Source organism: Lolium perenne, chromosome 6 (assembly GCF_019359855.2).
Source record: "Lolium perenne isolate Kyuss_39 chromosome 6, Kyuss_2.0, whole genome shotgun sequence".
NCBI lineage: Eukaryota > Viridiplantae > Streptophyta > Magnoliopsida > Poales > Poaceae > Lolium > Lolium perenne.
In genome coordinates, this window is record NC_067249.2 from 150,129,239 (window position 1) to 150,149,274 (window position 20,036).

Sequence of the window (20,036 nt, forward strand, 5' to 3'; positions counted from 1 at the left end):
TCCTCCACAAGGTCGGTCGGATCCGGCTCCCTGCTCCTGGGTCGGACATCTTCCGTCAGGATCAACAGCAACTGGGCCGTCCGATGGGCCACATGCCTCATCACCATCTGTGGGTCACCCGGGCTTGCCGGATCTAGGCACTGTCGATGGTACACCCATGAAGTATACCCACAACACTGCCATTCCAGATTTGACCTCTCTTTATTTTTTCCTTGTTTTTCAGTCTATCCCGCCATGGGTGCAGTGCCAGTTTGTGGTGGAGTTAGAGGAGGGTGTGCGGTGTTTTTTTAGTGGTTCAGCCTTTATTAAACAACAATGGTGTTAGGGATACAAAGGCTTAGGTGGTGAAATTAGCCAACACGGCGGCCTTGCTCATCGAGAACAATACCCCTCGCTAAGGAGTGGGCTTCAAGATTTGAGCGCTCCCCTTCATGGCTGAAGGAGATCTCATCGAAGTCTCTGTTGGAGTCTTTTATTTCCTTCACAACTAACGCAGAGGCACCCATCGTGCCTTGCTGAATTTTTTTCACTGATGTCAAGCAGCCACCTTGATATAACGATCATTGATTTTAGCTCCAGACATGTTTATTTGATGAAGATGTTTTTGTTGGCCTTTTGTCTCAGTGTATTAGGCGTTTTTTAGGTACAAGCTGTGGTTTCTCATGCAGAATGGTAACTCAACATTGGACTCAGAATGACAGACAAAAAGATCTGTTGGAACTCAATGCTTGCGGGCTGACAAAAATTGTGTCTGTTTTCTAATTTGAAAACAGGCAGTTTTTCTCATTAGTTTTGACTCATCTAGCTGTCATCATATTACTGGCTACGAAAATGTGTCTGTTCCCAAATTCTAAAACTGCTAGCTGTTTAATAGTCAGTCCCTTTTTCTTCTCCAACTAAGCAAATTTATAGTATTTTATCTCTTATAGCTAGCTGACTGTACCCTATTGTACTTGCTCTAACTATAATTCCACGTAATCATTTTGCCTATAATAACCAATCCTATGCATGTTTGACCTTGCGGAACAGAAACAGAAACTCCGTACATTGAAATCTCATGAAGCTTTGGAACTCAAGAAGTAGATAAATTAGGTGCAGCGCGCCTAGATTACCAGTCCTACTCTTGTTAGGCTGCCATAGGTTGCATAGCCCATGATAACATGTGAGAGGCTCAAGGGGCAGACTTGGTGTTGACGGTACCATCCCGCTATCGGTGCAGGAAGCACGATGTCAATGCGCTCGGAGGGTTCCTCATGGCCACAGGGCTCAAGACGGTACACGTGAAGTTCGTACGAACCGGCACCGCCGATGTAGTAGATACAGTTGGCTTCAATGGCAGGAAGATTGCTAGCGTCCACTGACAGAGACCGGGTGCCAAGGAAGATAGCACGGTTTCCAATACTGTTGATCATGTGTACCGCCTTGTTCTCCAGATCGACCCTAAAGACTTGCACGATGTCCCGGAACGTCGGAGCGCGCACAACGAGCAGCTCGCCGGCGTTGTCCACTAGAAACGCGGGGCGCCAGTCCTCCTGCCAGTCGCCGGTGACGATGGTCGTGATCCTGCAGCGGTCTGCGAGCACCACGACCGTTCCCTTCCTGTCCATGGCGTACACGCGGCCTTGGCAGCATACCACGGAGGCGAACGAGTCCAGGGCTGGTTTGGCCAGGAAGCCCAGAGAGGATAGGAATTTGTAATTCAGGTCGACTGAGACTGCTAGTTCCTGATGGTGGAAGCCTCGATTAGGATCGGGAAGTCCAAGTACCCGTGGAGTGTAATTTTTGTTGAAGCTGTATATCATCACCATCCGCGACGAGCCGACGGCGACCACGCGTCCGCTGGGGGCGTACGCCAGATATAGCGGATCCAGGCGCCCGTGAAGGGGTTTAAGGCGGAGAAGTTGTTATAGTCGGTCGGTCCCTGCAGGAGGAGGAGGCCGTCGTTGTCCGTGGCCACGCAGGCGTGGTCTCGGAGCACGGGCATGTCCTTCCACACAAAGCGGCCAGTGTCGACGTTGAGGAAGAGGCGGCGGAAGTCCCGCTCGCTCGCTGCAGGCCACCCGAGCATGACCCATCGGCGAGGGAGGAAGCGGGGGTCCGGGCCCCGCGGATCGGCGGTGGCGTCGCGCCAGTGGTGGCACACGGCGCGGAGGCTCACATGGAAGTCGACATCGCCGGTGGCGAGCAAGGCGTCCGCGACGAGACCGAGGAGCTCCGAGGGGAGCGATGACCAGTCCGCCGCCATTGGCATGGTCATGCACCGCGCGCGCGCGCCGGTGATTTAGGTCGGGCTTAATTTTGCAGAAGTTATGGCATTGCTGTTGGTCTCTAGCCGAATATACGCAGGACGCCGTTCGAACGAATTTGTTATGGTAAGGACAAGCTGGTGGTGTTGAGACGAATATCATGCAAGGCTTAATTTGGAAAGTGAGTCATTTTTTTTCCGTTGATCCCGGTGAACGCCGTAGTGGCATGAACTTGCCTCCCGACGCGGGGCCGCCATTCGGGCAACTGATACGATGGTAGTGACTTAAGTCGGAGAAGAGAATCCAAGGGCTTCAGAAAATCCAAGTACCCTCCCTCAATCGAGTAAGCAGGTTATTGTCATGCCAAAAGCTCTGCCCGGTCGATGTTTCAGTGATCACTGCCAGATTTTCAGCTAGCAATCTTGCTTCACCATTTCACCTTTTGCAGAGCTTTGCGTTTTTTTTTTTTTTGAGAGAACACGTGGATTTTATTGATCAAGAAACCATAATGTCATTGCAAATAAGCTCTCGGATACAATCGGGAGCAACACCACGCGTCACCAAACTAGATTTCTCACAGTCTAGCCAGAGAGTGTGCCACAACATTTGCACCTCTCAAAACATGTTGGAAACTACAAGGAAAAAACGTAGTAGCTAAAAACTTGATATCTTCAATCACCGATCTGAGAAAAGATCGGCCAGTCACCGAGCTTCTCACTCGTTGCACTATAGATAGGCAGTCTGAAGCAACAAACAATCGATTAAAGCCTTCGTCTTTGGCAAAATGGATAGCCCGGGGTAGCGCCAATGCTTCAGCAAGTTCTGGCAATGTTACCTCCTGTAGGTGCTCGCCACAAGTCGCTAAGCACGATCAGTGTGATCCCAGATAACGATGTTGATGCCCATACGCCTGGAAGAGGAGAAGATTGTTAGAATCGAGATGCACAATAAACGAAGAACGAAAAGTAAAACACTGCAGGGGACACGAGATTTTAACATGGAAAACTCTTGCAACACACAAGGGAAAAACCACGGGCGCCAGCCAGCAAAACTTCACTATTTCGTTGGTGTTTACAAACGCCGCGGGTGTACAAGGATGCGACACAAACCCTAGCGGCGGCTTACAGGGAATATATATAGATGGTGGCAACGATCCGTACCCCCCAGGTGCGCCTGCTGGGCCTCGGTGTGGGCTAACTTCAGACTCGCTTCGCTCGGCCCAAGCCTACCGGCGACGGGCCTCGCTCCGCTCGTCAGAAGTTAGCCTTTTCTTGGAATTTGGATCACAATATAACAAACTCCACCTTGAGACAAATTCCTTGTAGCATGAACTTCAACAATCACCTGAATCAACAAAGAAAACACTTGCTGGCGCCAATAGCCACTTGGGCTAAACAGTTATACCAACCAAGCTTGAGCAAAGCTCAAACTTGGACACAGGGACAGGCTTAGTCATCATATCAGCAGGATTATCATGAGTACTAATCTTGCATACCTTCACTTTACCTTTTGCAACCACATCTCTGATTGCGTGGTACTTAATATCAATGTGCTTTGTCCTCTCATGGAACATCTGATCTTTAGTAAGATAAATATCACTTTGACTGTCACTGAACAATTTAATGCAAGAAATTATCTCCACAAAGCTCAGCATATAAACTTCACTATTTCGTTGGTGTTTACAAACGCCGTGGGTGTACAAGGATGCGACACAAACCCTAGCGGCGGCTTACAGGGAATATATATAGACGGCCCAAGCCTACCGACGACGGGCCTCGCTCCGCTTGTCAGAAGTTAGCCTCTTCTTGGAATTTGGATCACAATATAACAAAGATCACCGCATCCACGTTGACGGGAACTGTACCTTCCGGCGGCGGAGACCATTTAAAGCTCGACGAAGTAGTCTCATGTCTATGGATGGTAGCAGGTTTGTATAGATGCTGAGTAATCATCTCAATACAAGCCTTTACCTTTGTTGCAATGGTCCGAGGATGCATCAAGTTTTCTCCCTCACGGACCTTGTTGAGCGCATCCCAGATATGCCATGCCCGTAGTGAGTTCGAGGTCAGATCCTCTCTCCAAGAAATCCAGAGCCCAGACTCGAGGAGATGTAAAGTGGCTCCGACCCAATCGGATCATGTACCGTTGCCTGATTTCCCGCCACACCTCATTTGCAAAATGACAGAATAGGAGCGCATGCTCCACAGTCTCACGCTGGCCACAGAAGATGCACAACTCCGACGCAGGAACACCACGATGTTGCAGCTGTGATCCGCAAGGTAAGCAATTATGTGCAAAACGCCAAAGAGTGATCTTCATTTTCCCCGGGGCCTTAGCAGTCCACAAATTTTTCCAAGATTTCGTGTCATCCATGAACATAGAGGACAAACCATTTCCATTCCGGTTGCGGTCAACCATGAACTGACTAGAGCGAGCGAGATTATACGCTAAACGCACTGAATACACACCAAAACGAGTGTGTGGCCATGAAACGAAGTCATCGCCGATGTGCTGGCTGATCGGCACCTGAAGGATCTTTGCTATTGTGTCCTCATCAAAAATGGTGTGGAGAAGATCCACGTCCCATGTACGCGAGCTAGCCAGGATCTTGGTTCTCTGGAATCGGTACCAGAGGGTGCAGAGCTTTGCGTTAGTGCCTCTTCTAGTTCATCTTGCAACATGCTTGCTGTGCTGCTTGGTGCTTGCACGCTACTGCTGAAGATTCCGCGCCTTTTTGCACCAGACAACCGTGAAGCCAACCTACGCATACACATGTCCGGCTCCGGCAGGTAGGGTGGCAGGGCAGCGCGTCCGCGTGTCACAGGCAATGAATGTTGACGTGCATCTTCTTGACTTAGCGCTGAAATATAAGGGCATCTTCAGTGGCGTGATGTATTTCGGACGACTAAACTGTTCGCAGGCGTTCATTTGCTCGCCTGACGAACGCGGTAATGGTCGTGCGTCCGTTTATGTGAGTTGGTTCTAGCGGAGCGGCGCATTTTCAGCGCACGCCAGAATTCAAAAAAGATAAACTAGCGTCAGCTTTTCAGGAAATTACAGCCGCAGATTGAGGGCTGAAATAAGTTCATCACACTTTGCAGATGGTACGGCGCAAAGTGGAGTCCAAAAGGGGTACAACAAGGCATGAACAACAATTAAAAAAGTCCAAAAGGAGGTCAAGGTGTTGGGCGCATGGCGCCGCGTCTCGCGCGCGGATTTCCGCGCGCCTCTTCATGAACCAGACCCTAGTGCCGTCGTCGACGCTGCTCAAGTCGGCTAACATGATCCTTGTGTCCTCTGCACGGATCTTGGCCTCGACGTCCATCCTCCTGGCCTCGGCCTCAAGCAATTTGGCATCGACGTCTGCCTTTTGGACTTCAATGACCTCTTTTCGGCCTTTTTTTTCCAGACGCCTCTTCTCGTCCCTAGCAGCCAAGGCGGCAAGATTGTCAGCCATTATCTTCTCCATGCTCTGGATGAACGCAATGGCCCGCGCCTCCCGGGCTAGATCGGCCTTGGTAGCCTTATGGCCGTGGGGGCGAGGTGGAAGGGTTTGACGGCCATGATCGTCATCTTCGCCGTCGAGGTTGACCGATGTCCCATTCTTCACAGCTTCATCGTAGGCCGCAAAGCTTGTCCTCCACTTTTGCGCGTCCTTGAGCTTGTCCCAGCAATGGACCATATGGTAGCCTTTCTTATGCACTGCCTTGAACCTCTCCAAGGCCCGGGATACCTTCAATCACGCAAAGCCGCTAATGATGTACATGAAATAGAATGATCAAGGTTGTCTCTTGCTTACCACTGACATGACGCCAGTGCCGCTAACAGGATTGTTTATGCAATGTTCGACGGCCGAGCAGAACTTGCTTGTCTCCTGTTTGATGTGGTTCCATCTTTTTCTGAGGGAATCTTCCGTGCGAGGGCTTGGGATGTGGTACGGTGGGTGCATGACCTTGCCCAATACACCTTGCCCTTTTGTTGTGCGCCATTGATGCAGTCATGGTTTGTTGCCAGCCACGTGTCGCATAAACACTTGTCCTCGTCGTCGATGAATCCTTGTGTCCTATGGCTCTCCCCCTTCTTCTTGCTAGCATTATCCATGGTGACGACAGGCTTTGTTGGCGCGTCGTCAAAGTCGTCGACGCACACGGGTGTTGGCTGCGTTTCAATGCCCTGGGTGGCGAACAGCCGTGCTTTAGAGATGTCCTCCGCATCTTGCGTCGGTGCCCATTCATGATGCGGGCCTGTCCCGACCCGGTCTGCGCCAACGAAGCCGCCGCCAAAGATCATGGCATGGATGTCTGTCTCATGGCGGTCCTTCACGGCAATAGCACACATTGAGAGAGCTCACGTACCGGGTCGTCCATCGTCGGGGCAGGCGTTGTCATATCGTCGAACAGGTTGCGGGCTCCGGCATCCTTTCCTCCGGCAGCTGGCGCGTCTTGTGTGTCGCGCCCGGGCATGAGTCGCCGCTTCTAGGCGTCCGGTTGAGGTTGGGAACCGGCGCCCCATTGAACTGTAGCGGCGCGCCATTGAACTGCACTGGCGCCATGCCGGAGCCGAACCGCGACGCCGGGTGGCCCTGCAATGGAGCGGGAGTTCTAGGACGCAGCTGCGAACTTACCGAGCTCACCGACGAAGCCGGAGGAGCGAAGCCGGCGATCCCCTCTCGCTTGACGAGCATGTAGCCCTCCGCTATGGTCGGATGGAGGGCTACTTGCGCGACGCCGGCTTTCATCTGCATCTGCCAGTCTGCTGGTTGGCGGCCGCAGCAGTCTTGTCCTTCAGGTTCTTCGCCGACCGCGACGCTTCGCGGCCTCGACGCATTTCTCCTCCTTGGAGAGCACCTTCTTTGCCACCTTCGGCTTTGCCTCCCGGCAGCCGGTGGCGGCCCACTTTGCTTCCGCCCGAGCTGCAGCCTCCATTGTGGCTATGGTCGTGGCTACGGGGGAGTGTGGGGCGGCGGCGAGTGCGAGGGTTTGCTCGGCATCAAGGATGGTGGCTGTGGCGGCGAGGACGTTCATCGCTTCTGGACGCGCCGGTCTAGTTTGATATTTAGCGCGGGGAATGGCCACTAACGGGAATAATATCAGCCTCCCTGCCAGTGACGGGCGGGTCCTACGTCTTTTTCGGCGGTCACTCGGCGCGACCGCGGAGCGTCCGCGGAGACGCAAATCTGACGCATATTTGGGCCAGGTTTGCCTCACCGCGGATGGCCGGTCACTTTGCGTCGCCCCGCTGGAACAGGATCCAGACGCATTTCCGGTCACGACGGACGCAAACTGTCGTCAGCGTCCATTTGCGTAGCGCCGCTGGAGATGCCCTAAGAGACGAGCTTTGCGAAGATGCATACTTTGAAATTGTATTATTTTTTGTGCTCTGTACTTCTCCACTACTAGTTTCGAAGATCAAGAAATCAAGTTGCTGGCGACGATAGCCGTTTCGATATTGAAACAAAAGCTCAAGGATACTGCAGTTCTGGAACTAAAAGCAGTGAACAATTTGATCAGCAACGCAGCAGCTCTGACAGGCGTAACTGCACAAGTACATCATTTCGACACTTACACTGTGTCCTTTCGGAATTCATTACTATATTTTTTGTTTGGCAAGAAACAGAAACTCGTAGTACATTGAATCCCATTAAGCTCTGGACTCCTGAAGCAGATATCCGACCTCCAAGAACAGCCCTGCACAAACAGATCGCCGTAATAGTCCGGTGGATGGGATATCCCTTTCATGTTTTAGTCGTCGAGACACAAAGACAAAGGGAGCCGCCCCCAACCCAGCCGCCCCCAACCCTAACCCTCCCGCACCCTGCCCTCCGCCGCCGCCGCCGCCGGTAGCGCCGCCGGGGGCAAAGTCCCTCAGAGCGTGGCGGCGGCGGGGGCCCTTCCTCGTTGCCGCGTGGAGATCGGCGGCCGGATCCCCACCTCCTCGATTTGGCGGAGAAGACGCGCGTGGGACGGGCGACGGCGGCGGCGGCCCTCCTCCCGTCAGCTGTCCCCTGGCGGACCGGTCAGCGCGGGTGGGATGGGCGGCGCTGCGGTCTCCCTCTTCTCGTCGGCTTCACGCAGTACTCCGGCAGGGGTTGGTGGTGGGCGGCGGCCAGACCCTCGGTCTGCGCCATGCCATCCACCCCCGCCTCTCGTTGGTGCGTGGAGGCGATCTCGGGCATCTTCCGCGACACGAGGGCGCCCGGGGCAGCAGCCTTGGGTTTGACGGAGGAGGTGGCCTCTTCTTCGCCGGAGAGGGTCGGCCTGCGGTTGCTGGTGGTGGATTTTTGATCTATCATCGCCATCCGGCGGTGAGACGGATGTGCATGGAAGCCGGCGATGGTGTCGCCGGTGGAGGGTTGGGTTGGCCAGCCCGGGATGGTCGCCGACGTGGGGGTCCGGCCTGAATAAAGGCGGCGGTCCTAGGGCCTCTCTTGCGTGAAGAGGAGGACCTACCGGAGGCCTGGACTCGTGATCTGGCCGGAGGGTTGAGTTCCGGAAGGCTCCGCCGGCGAATGTAACAGTGCTTTGCCTGGAGTTTGCTGGATCGGAGGTATTCGGTCGTGCGCACCCATGCGTTTATTCCGACCGTTAGGTTCTGGAGGGAGCGGCGCGAAGCTCTTTTTCTGTGTTGACATCAAGTGACTATGGATCCATGATGAAAGTCGGAAGAAGAGAATTTCATGAAGGCCGGAGGGGAGGACTAGCTAAGGGAGGTTCAAGTCTCCGCGCTGTTGAGGGGCTTGCTTGGTGTCCGGGCTTCACAGCAGCGGTATGAAAGTGGGGGCGACAATACATGTGAAGCGCAGAGTCCTACCTTTCAGGGTGAAAACCCAAGGTCTGGCCTTAACTGGTTGTGCCTGGCAGTGACCTTAGTGGAGGCATTGTTTTGAGAGTGGGGACTATCTTCAGGGTGAAAACCTAAGATCTTTGATCGGGCGACGACGGTGTTGGAGCACTGTTCCCTTCTTGGAGGCGTCGTTTTTTGGAGAGTCTGCAATTCAGGTGTTGTCATGGTGGTGGTTGTATTGCTGTTGTTAGGTCGGTGATATTGTAGCGGGACTTTTGTTTCTTAGTTTTCTTTTCCTTTTTTTGGCTGTGTGCATCCGTAGTGCCATTAGGGTGGTGCGTTGTTGCAGAGGCCGGGTGTAATTGATATCTCTCGATATTAATATATTCCCTTTATCGAAAAAATGTTTTAGTCGTCGATCTGTTGTTTTAACGTGCCATGGTGTTCCATCAAGTTTCATTCAGTTTTTTTTGAACTGCAGACAACAAAACGCAAAGAAACTATAAAATCCTAACTATAAATCCAATGCACAGCATGATAAAAGAGAAAAATTGGATTGTGAAATGATACCAAACTTTGACATCGAAATCCAATGCACGATTCATAAACAACAAAAATCTGGCCTTTTATTACGGGGAAGTAGCATTTTGATGCATATATTTATAAATTTCAGTTTTAATTAGAAGTGTACTACTACAAGACAATTGTACAAGAAGGATAGAGAAAGCCAAAATGCGGATTTTTTTACAGGTTATCTATCTATCCATGAGGAAAAGGGTGCATGACTTTCTAGAGGCTCTAGATTAAGTCAGTTAAGCTCCTTCTTGAACAATGCTCTGCATCTGCAAGGATTAGTCTAGGAATTCTGAAAGATGAAAGCGTGTCTTGTTTTCCATAGAGCCATATGATGCTATCCAGATCTTTATAGCAGAATAGAGCTGGACCAAGCTGGGGAAAAAATATCGGCAAGCTTAGAAAATACACGATGGAAAAATAAATGATCTCTGGATTTGAAGAGATGAACTGAAGAATCATAGAGCTATTCATTACATGTGAAAAGATCTGACTATCGATGATGCTCTTCAACCGAAGGATGAACATGGTAATACTAGTGTAATTAAGTTTTGTTGAAGTTTACTATTCTAGCCGATTTGCTCTCTAGTTTGTCGGTAGATAAGTTTCTCCCACTACAGGACTACAGTGCTACGCCGACGGCCTGCGATCATCATACTACATAACTCCAATTCCCGATTGTTCATTCATAATTTTTACGTAATGGAAGAACAAGTTGTGTTGACATGTAAAGTTTCACGTTGATACACGATTTTGCGACGCAACACAAATAAACATTCTATGAAATTTATAATCATAAAATCCGCTGCCTCTTGTTATTTCTATGTCAGTCACATGCTACTTGTTTTGTCTCTTACTCTTCTTGAGATTGTACAATGAATACTGTACTACGCTTATGAAATTTTATGAAATTTTACTAAGTGTTGGTGTCGGATGGCAACAATAGGTTGCTCATGGCTTCAGGCAGGTGGCACACCAGTGTTGAAGATGAAGATGAATGGTAGGTCGGTTGAAGATGAATTAGCGCAGGCGCAAAGGTCTTATTGAGCGGGGATTAATGACGGCGTGGGTTACGGTTGCTCTTTCGCGGCGGTTTGGCGCTTCATTCCGGCGGTTCACGCGTCGATCGGCGCGGTTGCCACTCCGACGGTTGCCCTCCCGGCATTTGTTGTGCTTAATTCGCGTCGACTCGAGCCAGGGTCACTGCCATGCGGGCCCATGGGAGAAGCGACTCGCCGAGCGTCCGTGTGCATCGCGTTTGCGTCTCAGCGGATGGCACGGACACTATGCATCGTCCCACTGGAGCAAGGTGCAGCGCATTTCCGGTCTGCGCGCACGCAAACGGGGGTGAGCTGGTGTTGTCGTCAAAACCCACCGGCGGGCAGCGACAGGCAACACAGTAGAGTCGGGAACAACTTAGGGCTGCGGCTGGCCCTGGTCCCTCCGAGCGACGGCCCGCAAAGCTTCTGGTACGCACGTCCGATGCTGATGCAAGGGCGTGCCACCTGACCTATACCTGGTCAGGAAGGTGATGGAGATGCCTCGCTTAGTTTTCTGCATGGCATACACGTAAACATTAAATACGAGCCTCGATCGGCTCTCAGGTTATCCTGTGAATCGGCTCAAGGAGCCGATCCACCCATGATTCGTACGAGGTGCACGAATATATGGTGGTCCTGCTTGATCAAGATAAAGCTAACTCGATCTACGACGATTTGGGCTTTCACCGCATAATCGGATCATCCTACTCACGATTGGGCCTCGCGGCCACGCACGGTGATCGTAAGCCGATCCTAAACAAGGCCTAAAAACCAACACGAGGTTGATCCCCGGAACATCCTGTTTAGGACTAGCAGACGACACCCTACGTGCCGCTGGATCCTCCAACCCTTTGTAAGGCCTAACTATTGCAGATATTAAACTAATCCTTGTAGAACAAGGAGCAACCGTAACGGATCGGATCTACTAAATAATGATCAAGCGGGGTGCCGCCCCTACACCTGAGATAGGTGTAAGGGCGGCTAGATATGCAAGGGTTGCACTACGACAGCATTATGATACGAAGAACAATGCTAACCCTAACATATCTATGATAACTACGTTGGTCGCCATCAAAAAGGCTTCAGTACGAGCAACGCATGAACAACATGAAGCTTGTGCTGCCTAGATCGCAAGATGCGATCTAGGCAGCATGATGCTTACCGGTAGAAACCCTCGAGACGAAGGAGTTGGCGATGCGCCGAGATTGATTTGTGGTTGAACGTTGGTTGTTGTTTATTTCATAAACCCTAGATACATATTTATAGTCCAGGGGACTTTCTAATTTAGGCGTGCACCTAACCGTGCACGAGACAAACTCTATCTTTTAATCTAAGATGCAATCTACTATATTAAGATACATGGGCAATCTAGCCCAAACTCTTCGTGCAAGGCCGCTTCAGAGATCTTCTATGTGTAATCTTCCAAGCCCATCTCCCTTACGGCCCATCTCCTGATTTGGCCAAAATCTGCTGATAACACATGCCCCCCTGGTTTTGGTAATGATAATTTCAAAACCACTCCGTCTTTCCTTCGAAGGGTCATGTCGTGGCAGATCAGAACCGTCGCAGTATTCTTCATCATGATGACTTGCCTTCTCAACTTCTCTGCACGATTCGACAATTTTGGCCCCACCTCCTCGGGAACTGCTCGAGCAATAAATCTCTATTCTATCCCCTTTATTTACAGCATCGAACAGTTCACCTCTTCATCCCCCTGCTCCAAATTAGCCGTCAGCCAAAAAACCCTCTCCTTCTATAGCCATGTCGTCCTCTTCCTCCTCTTCCGTTTCTCTTCAATCCTCTTCCTCAAGCGAATCGATCCCAGATCACAACCAGATGGAGGCGTACAACAGGCGTGCTCCCAAGCATTGGGACGCGCGGGAGTGGGACTTCGATTTCGTGCCAGAGGGACGACCCGAAGACCTCGTCTGGTCAGATGGGGCCATGCCTCTAACTGACGGAGAGGACGACCTCCGGTTCTTGATTGACGGAGCACTGGAGGCGGAGAGCGCCGACGACGACCCTCCCTTCCGGGGTAAATTCACCTCCGTCACCAAAGCAGAATCAGAGGATGACGAAGACATCTCCTCCGGCACGAAGAAGGAACAGGAGGACGACACCTCCTCCGACGAATCCACCGCCAAAGCGCATCCGTGGCTGGGCCTGGTCAGATGAGGACGATGATGATGACGAGGAAGCAGCCTCCGCTGAAGGTTACAGTAGCAGCACCGAGGGACTCGTCGACAGCAGCAATGACGGCAGCTACCCCAGCGACGGCGAAGACAGCAATAGCCCTTAGAGTAGGGACCTACTAGCATAGGATTAGCAGTAGTAATCTGCTCTCCCGCTTTTGTTGAACAATCGGCTTCTCCTTGTAAGAAATCTTATTATCAATGAAAAACTTCCTTTGATTTTGCCGATGTCCTTTATGCTGATGTAGCCGATTTTCCCTCTTCTGACTTTGTCGACTGTTAGCCTAAACAATGCTCCATGACTGATGGCCACGCATCGGTCCCTTACGATAATCTGCAGAACAGGCTAATTCAGTCATCCCTCCAAGTTAGCCAGCTCCGCTGACGACGATAGCAATTGGTACCGCCGATCGTAGCAGGCCGGCGGTTCGGCCTTGAGCAAGTATTTTTAAAAGAGCCCTGGATCTGTTGCTGAATCAGTTTGGGTGCTGAAACTGACAACTCTGTAACAAAAGCACCACTCTTCAGAACAGTCGCGATGTAGAGCTAGCTGACTCCAACAAAATCGGCTCCCAGAACCAAGAACCTTTCGGGCAAGTTGCCCCCCGAGCCTCATCTGAGGCGAGAATAGTCATGAATCAGCCAAATGTGTCACCATCGGCTTCCAAGTTATGATGCAGAGCCAGCCGATTCCAACAAAATCGGCTTTCCAGAGCAACGATATTTCAGGGCGAGCTGCCCCCCGAGTCTCTTGATTTTCGGAAGAGCTGGTCCATGCCAGGCAAAATGCCATAGCCGCTTGACTCGTCATCGGCTATGCTCATGCTCCTAGGATAGGTATGCTCCCTTTGTTGGACTCACCCTTAACCTGATCTGCATGCTTGCACTGGTACTGCTGAACTTGGAGACTTGCAGAAGGAGTTGGAAGTCTTGAGAAGGAATTTATCCAGTAGAGCCTCTCCTTGTAACTCAACAACTGCTCCGTCGGGCTTCTGCTTATATCAGCTGTACCTCTTTTTATTCTAAAGTCGATGTCCTTGCATCGGCTAGATTTTTTTTTTTTTTACCTGGCCGATTTTTTCTATCGGCCCCCAATGTTTCACTGCACACATGTTTATCTGCACATGTTCATCTGATTAGATGCCCCCCGAGCCGAATCTGCCAGGTGACTGCAGATATCGGCTCTGTGGTTAGCCCAAGCACTGTATTTGCACGTCGGTTCCATTGGGATTCTTGTTGACTCTCGTCCGCCGACGTGTCCGCTGCCCAATAGATCAATGCTGAACATAAGCAGAACCTGTGGTGAAGATAATTTTGGCCGATTGCTGAAAATCGGCCTCCATATTGATCGAAACGCTCAATGAAGGTCTTGTAATTTCCCTTCATAGATTTTTTGGGGCCGATCACAAGGATTAGCCTCGCCATGTTTGCTCATTGGTTTGCTCCAGCTACTCGGTTAGGCTAGTGGATAAGGCCAGCCTAACCTCATCCTTTGTCCTGTCGATACGCTCGCCGTCGTCCACCTTGAGTGCATCGTCTAATCCTAGCGCACTAAACTCCGTTGGAAGGATGAGCACCATATTTGTGCCAGCCGATGTTTCATCATCGGCTTTCCTTTGCTTGGGGCGCCACTCCATTTTTTGTGGTCGACCCTCTTCATCCAGGGTTTGCTGAATTTTCGCGGCCAGATCAGGCCGCGCCTTCCTTAGCGTGTGCAGATATAACCTTTCGGCTTCCTCCAAACCACGCAGTCGCTGAACCCTACGCTTTTGGGAACGGCTGAGTCCATCAGGGCACCACCTTGGTCGGTGGTACCTGTCTTCTTCTTCTTCTCCCTCGTCTTCTAAATCCTCGAGATCTTCCATCCGAGGGGACTCAGCTCGTTTGCGTCGAGGCGGGAGAGGCCCTAAGCGTTGGAACACGGACACGTTAGCTGCCTCCTTCTTCTTCTGGTTGCATTCTGGGCAATTGCCGATTGTAGGCAATCGGCTCATTCCTGAATCCCAGCAGTGTCTGAAGAAGGGACAGTCCCAGTGCCTATCCTCGTCGTCTCGCTCCCTTGACCTTTCCTTGGCGCGGCGCTCGTACTCCTCCTCATCGCGATCATGCCGACGATGTCTTCTGGCTTCTCTAGCCAGACGATCTCTTTCCTCATCATCGCTGGATCGTCGGCGTTGGTCATACTGACTCACATACTTGTTGAGGAGGTGATCAGAGAGGGGTCGCTGATATCTTACGTTCTTCACTTCTCCCTCTGTGACGTAGCGCTTGCCGTCGTGACGGAGCCGATCGCGTGGAGCGGCTTCCTTTGTATCTTTGCTACGAGAGCAGCTGCCCTCGTCTCCGTCCTTGCCAGCGTGATGTCCAAGTCCTACCATGTTGATGCTGAACGAGGATCCTGGCTGGCAACCTTCAGGGTAAGTGCACTCCACCATGTTAACGGCGGGGAAGGGGTGGGTGTCGACCTTCATGGCGTACTGGTTGAAAATCAGACGTCCTTGTTCTATCGCCATTTGGATCTGCTGATACCACACCCTGCAGTCGTTGGTGGCATGGGAGAGCGAGTTATGCCATTTGCAGTATGGCTTTCCATTCAGCTCCTGCACCGTGGGGAATTTGAGACCTTCGGGTATCTTCAACTACTTCTCCTTGAGCAGGAGGTCGAAGATTTGCTCAGTTTTGGTCACGTCAAAATCGAACCCTCTGGGCGGACCTGGTGGCTTCACCCATTTGCAGGATACGGGGGTTGCCCCCCGAGTCCACTCAGCCACTGCTACCACTTGATCTCCCGCGGAAACTTCATCTTCATCTGCCTCGACCAGGACTACTGCACGCTTGAATTTGTCCTGGTACAAGTCCGGGTGGCGCTGTTCATATGCCGACAGTTTCTGAACCATGTGCGCCAGTGAAGGGTAGTCTGCTTGGGAGGCCATGTCCTTGAGTGGCGATGCAAGGCCCGCCACTGCCAACTCGACTGCTTCCTTTTCAATCAACCGAACCGAATAACATCGGTTCCTAAGATTCCTGAAGCGCTGGATGTATTCTGCCACAGTTTCTCCACGCTTCTGACGTATTTGTGCTAGATCGGCAAGGCCAGACTCGGAAGCTTCTGAGTGAAACTGCATGTGGAACTGTTCTTCCAACTGCTTCCAAGTCCGGATCGAGTCCGGTGGCAACGAAGTGTACCACCCGAAAGCCGATCCCGTGAGGGACTGTGCGAAGAACCTCACGCGTAGTGGATCCGACGCTGAGGCCGTTCCTAATTGTGCCAAATATCGGCTCACATGCTCGATGGAGCTGGAACCATCTGATCCGCTGAATTTGGAGAAGTCAGGGAGCCGATACTTGGGTGGTAGCGGGACCAATTCGTACTCGTCGGGATACGGCTTGGAATAGCCGATTGTCCTCCTTTTCGGCACCATGCCGAACTGGTCTCTCAGGATCATGCTGATTTGATCCGCAGTGCTGGCCGCAGGAGTCGAACTCTGAAGATTCGCCGGAGTGGCGTACTTAGCCAGCCATGCTTGCTTTTCCAGCTCTGAGCCAACTGCAGGAGCTGAGCTCTGGAGGTTCGTCGGGGTGGCGTACTTGGTTAGCCACGTCTGCTTCTCAAGATCTGTCGCTGACGTTCCTCCTGTTTTCCCAGAAGTCCCTGATGTTGTGGCCTGGTTTGTGAGTGCCCAGTTACCGTAGTCTGGCACATATGTGCACATGTACCCGTGAGGGATCTCCTTAGGCGCCTCCTGCAAGAACTGGCAGTCACTAGGGTCACCACCAATCTTGTAGACGACGAATGCCGGTGAATTCGGCACTTCTGGTGCTGCCCATGCAAATGGCAGCGGTGGACGTGACTGGAGCGGCATCTCTCCTTGATGTGTCCCGAGAGCTGGTCCTGACGGCGAGTACTGGTGCCTCATGATCTCCTGGATCACCCGGAGAGCGACACGCTCCAAAGTGTTCACCAGGTTCTCAGAGTGGCGGTGTAGCGAGTGAGCTACCATGTAGTTAATCTCTTGCCGCAGGGACCTGGTGCGTTCTTCCGATGGGGCGGATAGGTCTATTCCATCGAGCGCACCGTCAGGCGAGAACCCCTTCCACCTGATGCCATGTGAACGGGTTCTGTGGAAAGAGCCGATGAGATCGGCCTCGAGGATAGCTTTGACCTCGTCATACTTCTTCTTGAGCTCGTCGGTCAGATCCTCGTAGGTGACTGGCGTGCCGTCCGCCATCTCAGATGTAGATGGCGATGTGGTTGATGTAGAAGATTGTCCCACCGGGCGTGCCAGAATGTGTTGTCGTCAAAACCCACCGGCGGGCAGCGACAGGCAACACAGTAGAGCCGGGAACAACTTAGGGCTGCGGCTGGCCCTGGTCCCTCCGAGCGACGGCCCGCAAAGCTTCTGGTACGCACGTCCGATGCTGATGCAAGGGCGTGCCACCTGACCTATACCTGGTCAGGAAGGTGATGGAGATGCCTCGCTTAGTTTCCTGCATGGCATACACGTAAACATTAAATACGAGCCTCGATCGGCTCTCAGGTTATCCTGTGAATCGGCTCAAGGAGCCGATCCACCCATGATTCGTACGAGGTGCACGAATATATGGTGGTCCTGCTTGATCAAGATAAAGCTAACTCGATCTACGACGATTTGGGGTTTTCACCGCATAATCGGATCATCCTACTCACGATTGGGCCTCGCGGCCACGCACGGTGATCGTAAGCCGATCCTAAACAAGGCCTAAAAACCAACACGAGGTTGATCCCCGGAACATCCTGTTTAGGACTAGCAGACGACACCCTACGTGCCGCTGGATCCTCCAACCCTTTGTAAGGCCTAACTATTGCAGATATTAAACTAATCCTTGTAGAACAAGGAGCAACCGTAACGGATCGGATCTACTAAATAATGATCAAGCGGGGTGCCGCCCCTACACCTGAGATAGGTGTAAGGGCGGCTAGATATGCAAGGGTTGCACTATGACAGCATTATGATACGAAGAACAATGCTAACCCTAACATATCTATGATAACTACGTTGCTCGCCATCAAAAAAGGCTTCAGTACGAGTAACGCATGAACAACATGAAGCTTGTGCTGCCTAGATCGCAAGATGCGATCTAGGCAGCATGATGCTTACCGGTAGAAACCCTTGAGACGAAGGAGTTGGCGATGCGCCGAGATTGATTTGTGGTTGAACGTTGGTTGTTGTTTATTTCATAAACCCTAGATACATATTTATAGTCCAGGGGACTTTCTAATTTAGGCGTGCACCTAACCGTGCACGAGACAAACTCTATCTTTTAATCTAAGATGCAATCTACTATATTAAGATACACGGGCAATCTAGCCCAAACTCTTCGTGCAAGGCCGCTTCAGAGATCTTCTACGTGTAATCTTCCAATCCCATCTCCCTTACGGCCCATCTCCTGATTTGGCCAAAATCTGGTGATAACAGCTGGCAGCCAGGCTCGAGCGCGAGGTCGTGGGCGAACTTGTCCCACCCCGTGTGCAGGTACATCTTGCCCTGCCCGTCGAACAAGACCTCGATAGGCCACCCGCAAAAGTTGCAGCTAGCCTCCCGTAGCTGCAACTGGGCCGGCTCGACGCTATCGATGAACTCGGCGAACTTGTTTGGGAGCTGCTTGATGCCGAGGGGGTCCTCGTCGATGCGGAGGAGGAACTCGAAGCAGCGGTTCTCCTGCGAAGACGACGACGGCGCAGGCGACGGCGACCGTGGGGCCGTAGCTGCTCCACCTCGGTGGCCCCGTCCCAAGGGGCGGCCTCGACTGCCTCGCCGGCTACCTCGACCCGCCATGGACTTCCTCGCGGGGCTAGCTCCGTCGCAGGAAGAGCTAGGCGGCGCTACGGTGGAGCTTGTGGCGGCTAGAGTTTGTGTGGAGGAGTGGATGAGCAAGACGAGTGTGCGAGTGTGCGCCTCTTTATATAGGCTGGAGGCAGGCGCCGGGCACGGCACGTGTGGCATCGCCATTACTGCGTTGGCAGAGGTGGGCGGCGACCGCTCGGCAGGCGAGGCATCGCCATTAATGTGGCGCAGACTACTGAAGCGACGCGGCGGCGCCAGTCGCTGGCGCGCCTGAGAAGATGCATCGAGCCTAGATCATTGCTAGGCGGGCCCAACAAAACATGCGAGCGGACACTTTGCGCGTATATCTGGGCCATATTTGCGTCGATGCGGATGACCCAGTTACTCTGTGTCGCTCCGCTGGAGCATGGTTGACGCATTTTTTGGCGGACCAGCGTTCGTTTGCGTCGCCCCGTTGGAGATGCCCTCACGTGAGGCAGGCGACGAGCCCGCAACGACCACGCGCTCGTGACCGCGCGGGGTGCAAAACTGATGCAGGGGAAGCGGATCGAGGCGTCCGTGAAGGGGTTTAGAGCATCTCCACCGGCGGCCCCGATAGCGCTTTGGGGGCCAGCAGCGAAAATGGGCTCGCACCGGTGCGCCCCAAACGGTGGCGGTTATTTTTCGAGCCCAATAGAATCGCCGGCATCCCCGTGCCGGCCCCTTGGCGAAGGGCACGAATCGGGCGCCCAAGCGCCTCGCGACACGTCTGAAAACGAGTGTGGCCTACGCCTGGCAGCCAGACACACCGATTTCCCACCTCCTACACACGCCCAAGCCGACTACCATCCCTCTAGATCTCCACCGTCACCGTCGCCGTTGCGCCCTCCTTCTTGCAATAGATACCGCCGCTTGTCTAGGAACCGCTGTCCATCGACATGGCCGCCACCCCCTCGATCGGTGACCATTGTTTCGCTCAGAACAAAGCTCGCCGCCACCGCGGCACAACCGCCCCGCCCGCAAGGTGTTCGTCTGATTGTCGCGATGGACAGCGACGACGAGATGATGGTGCAGTGGGCGAGGAGAGAAGCCGCCAACAATGCATGATTTTATTTCTATTTGTTTGGTTGTATGAATAATTTAAGTACTATTTGTTTGTTTGGTTGTATGAATAATTTAAGTACTATTTTTTTGATTGATGGTATAAATAATTTAAGTACTATTTTTTGATTGCATGACTAATTTAATTCTATTTGTGTGATTGTATGAATAAAATGTGATTGATATGTTGTTTCAAAATATTGCAAAAAAATAAGAAAAAAAAATGGGGGACGCCGTTTGGGAGGCGCCGGTGTGGGAACAACATCCCCAAATGGAGGATGCACTGCCGGCACCCCC

General features: G+C 52.3%; 1 protein-coding gene across 1 annotated transcript; it reads right to left on the reverse strand.

Annotated features, from left to right (window-relative positions):
• Positions 1-1,103: 1,103 nt before the first annotated feature.
• LOC139832535 (uncharacterized) lies at positions 1,104-2,245 on the reverse strand. Its single transcript, XM_071822315.1, has 2 exons — positions 1,852-2,245; positions 1,104-1,738 (listed from the first exon to the last, which is right to left on the reverse strand). Exons 1-2 carry the CDS (start codon positions 2,243-2,245, stop codon positions 1,104-1,106), a joined length of 1,029 nt encoding a protein of 342 aa, XP_071678416.1.
• Between the last annotated feature and the right edge of the window lie 17,791 nt (positions 2,246-20,036).

What these genes read in the sequence shown, in the direction of transcription:
- LOC139832535 (XM_071822315.1), bottom strand. Translation starts at nt 2,245, where the DNA reads ATGGCGGCGGACTGGTCATCGCTCCCCTCGGAGCTCCTCGGTCTCGTC. An exon ending in CTGGATCCGCTATATCTGGC is followed by an intron (nt 1,739 to 1,851) that starts GTACGCCCCCAG and finishes ATCCTAATCGAG; the next exon opens with GCTTCCACCATCAGGAACTA.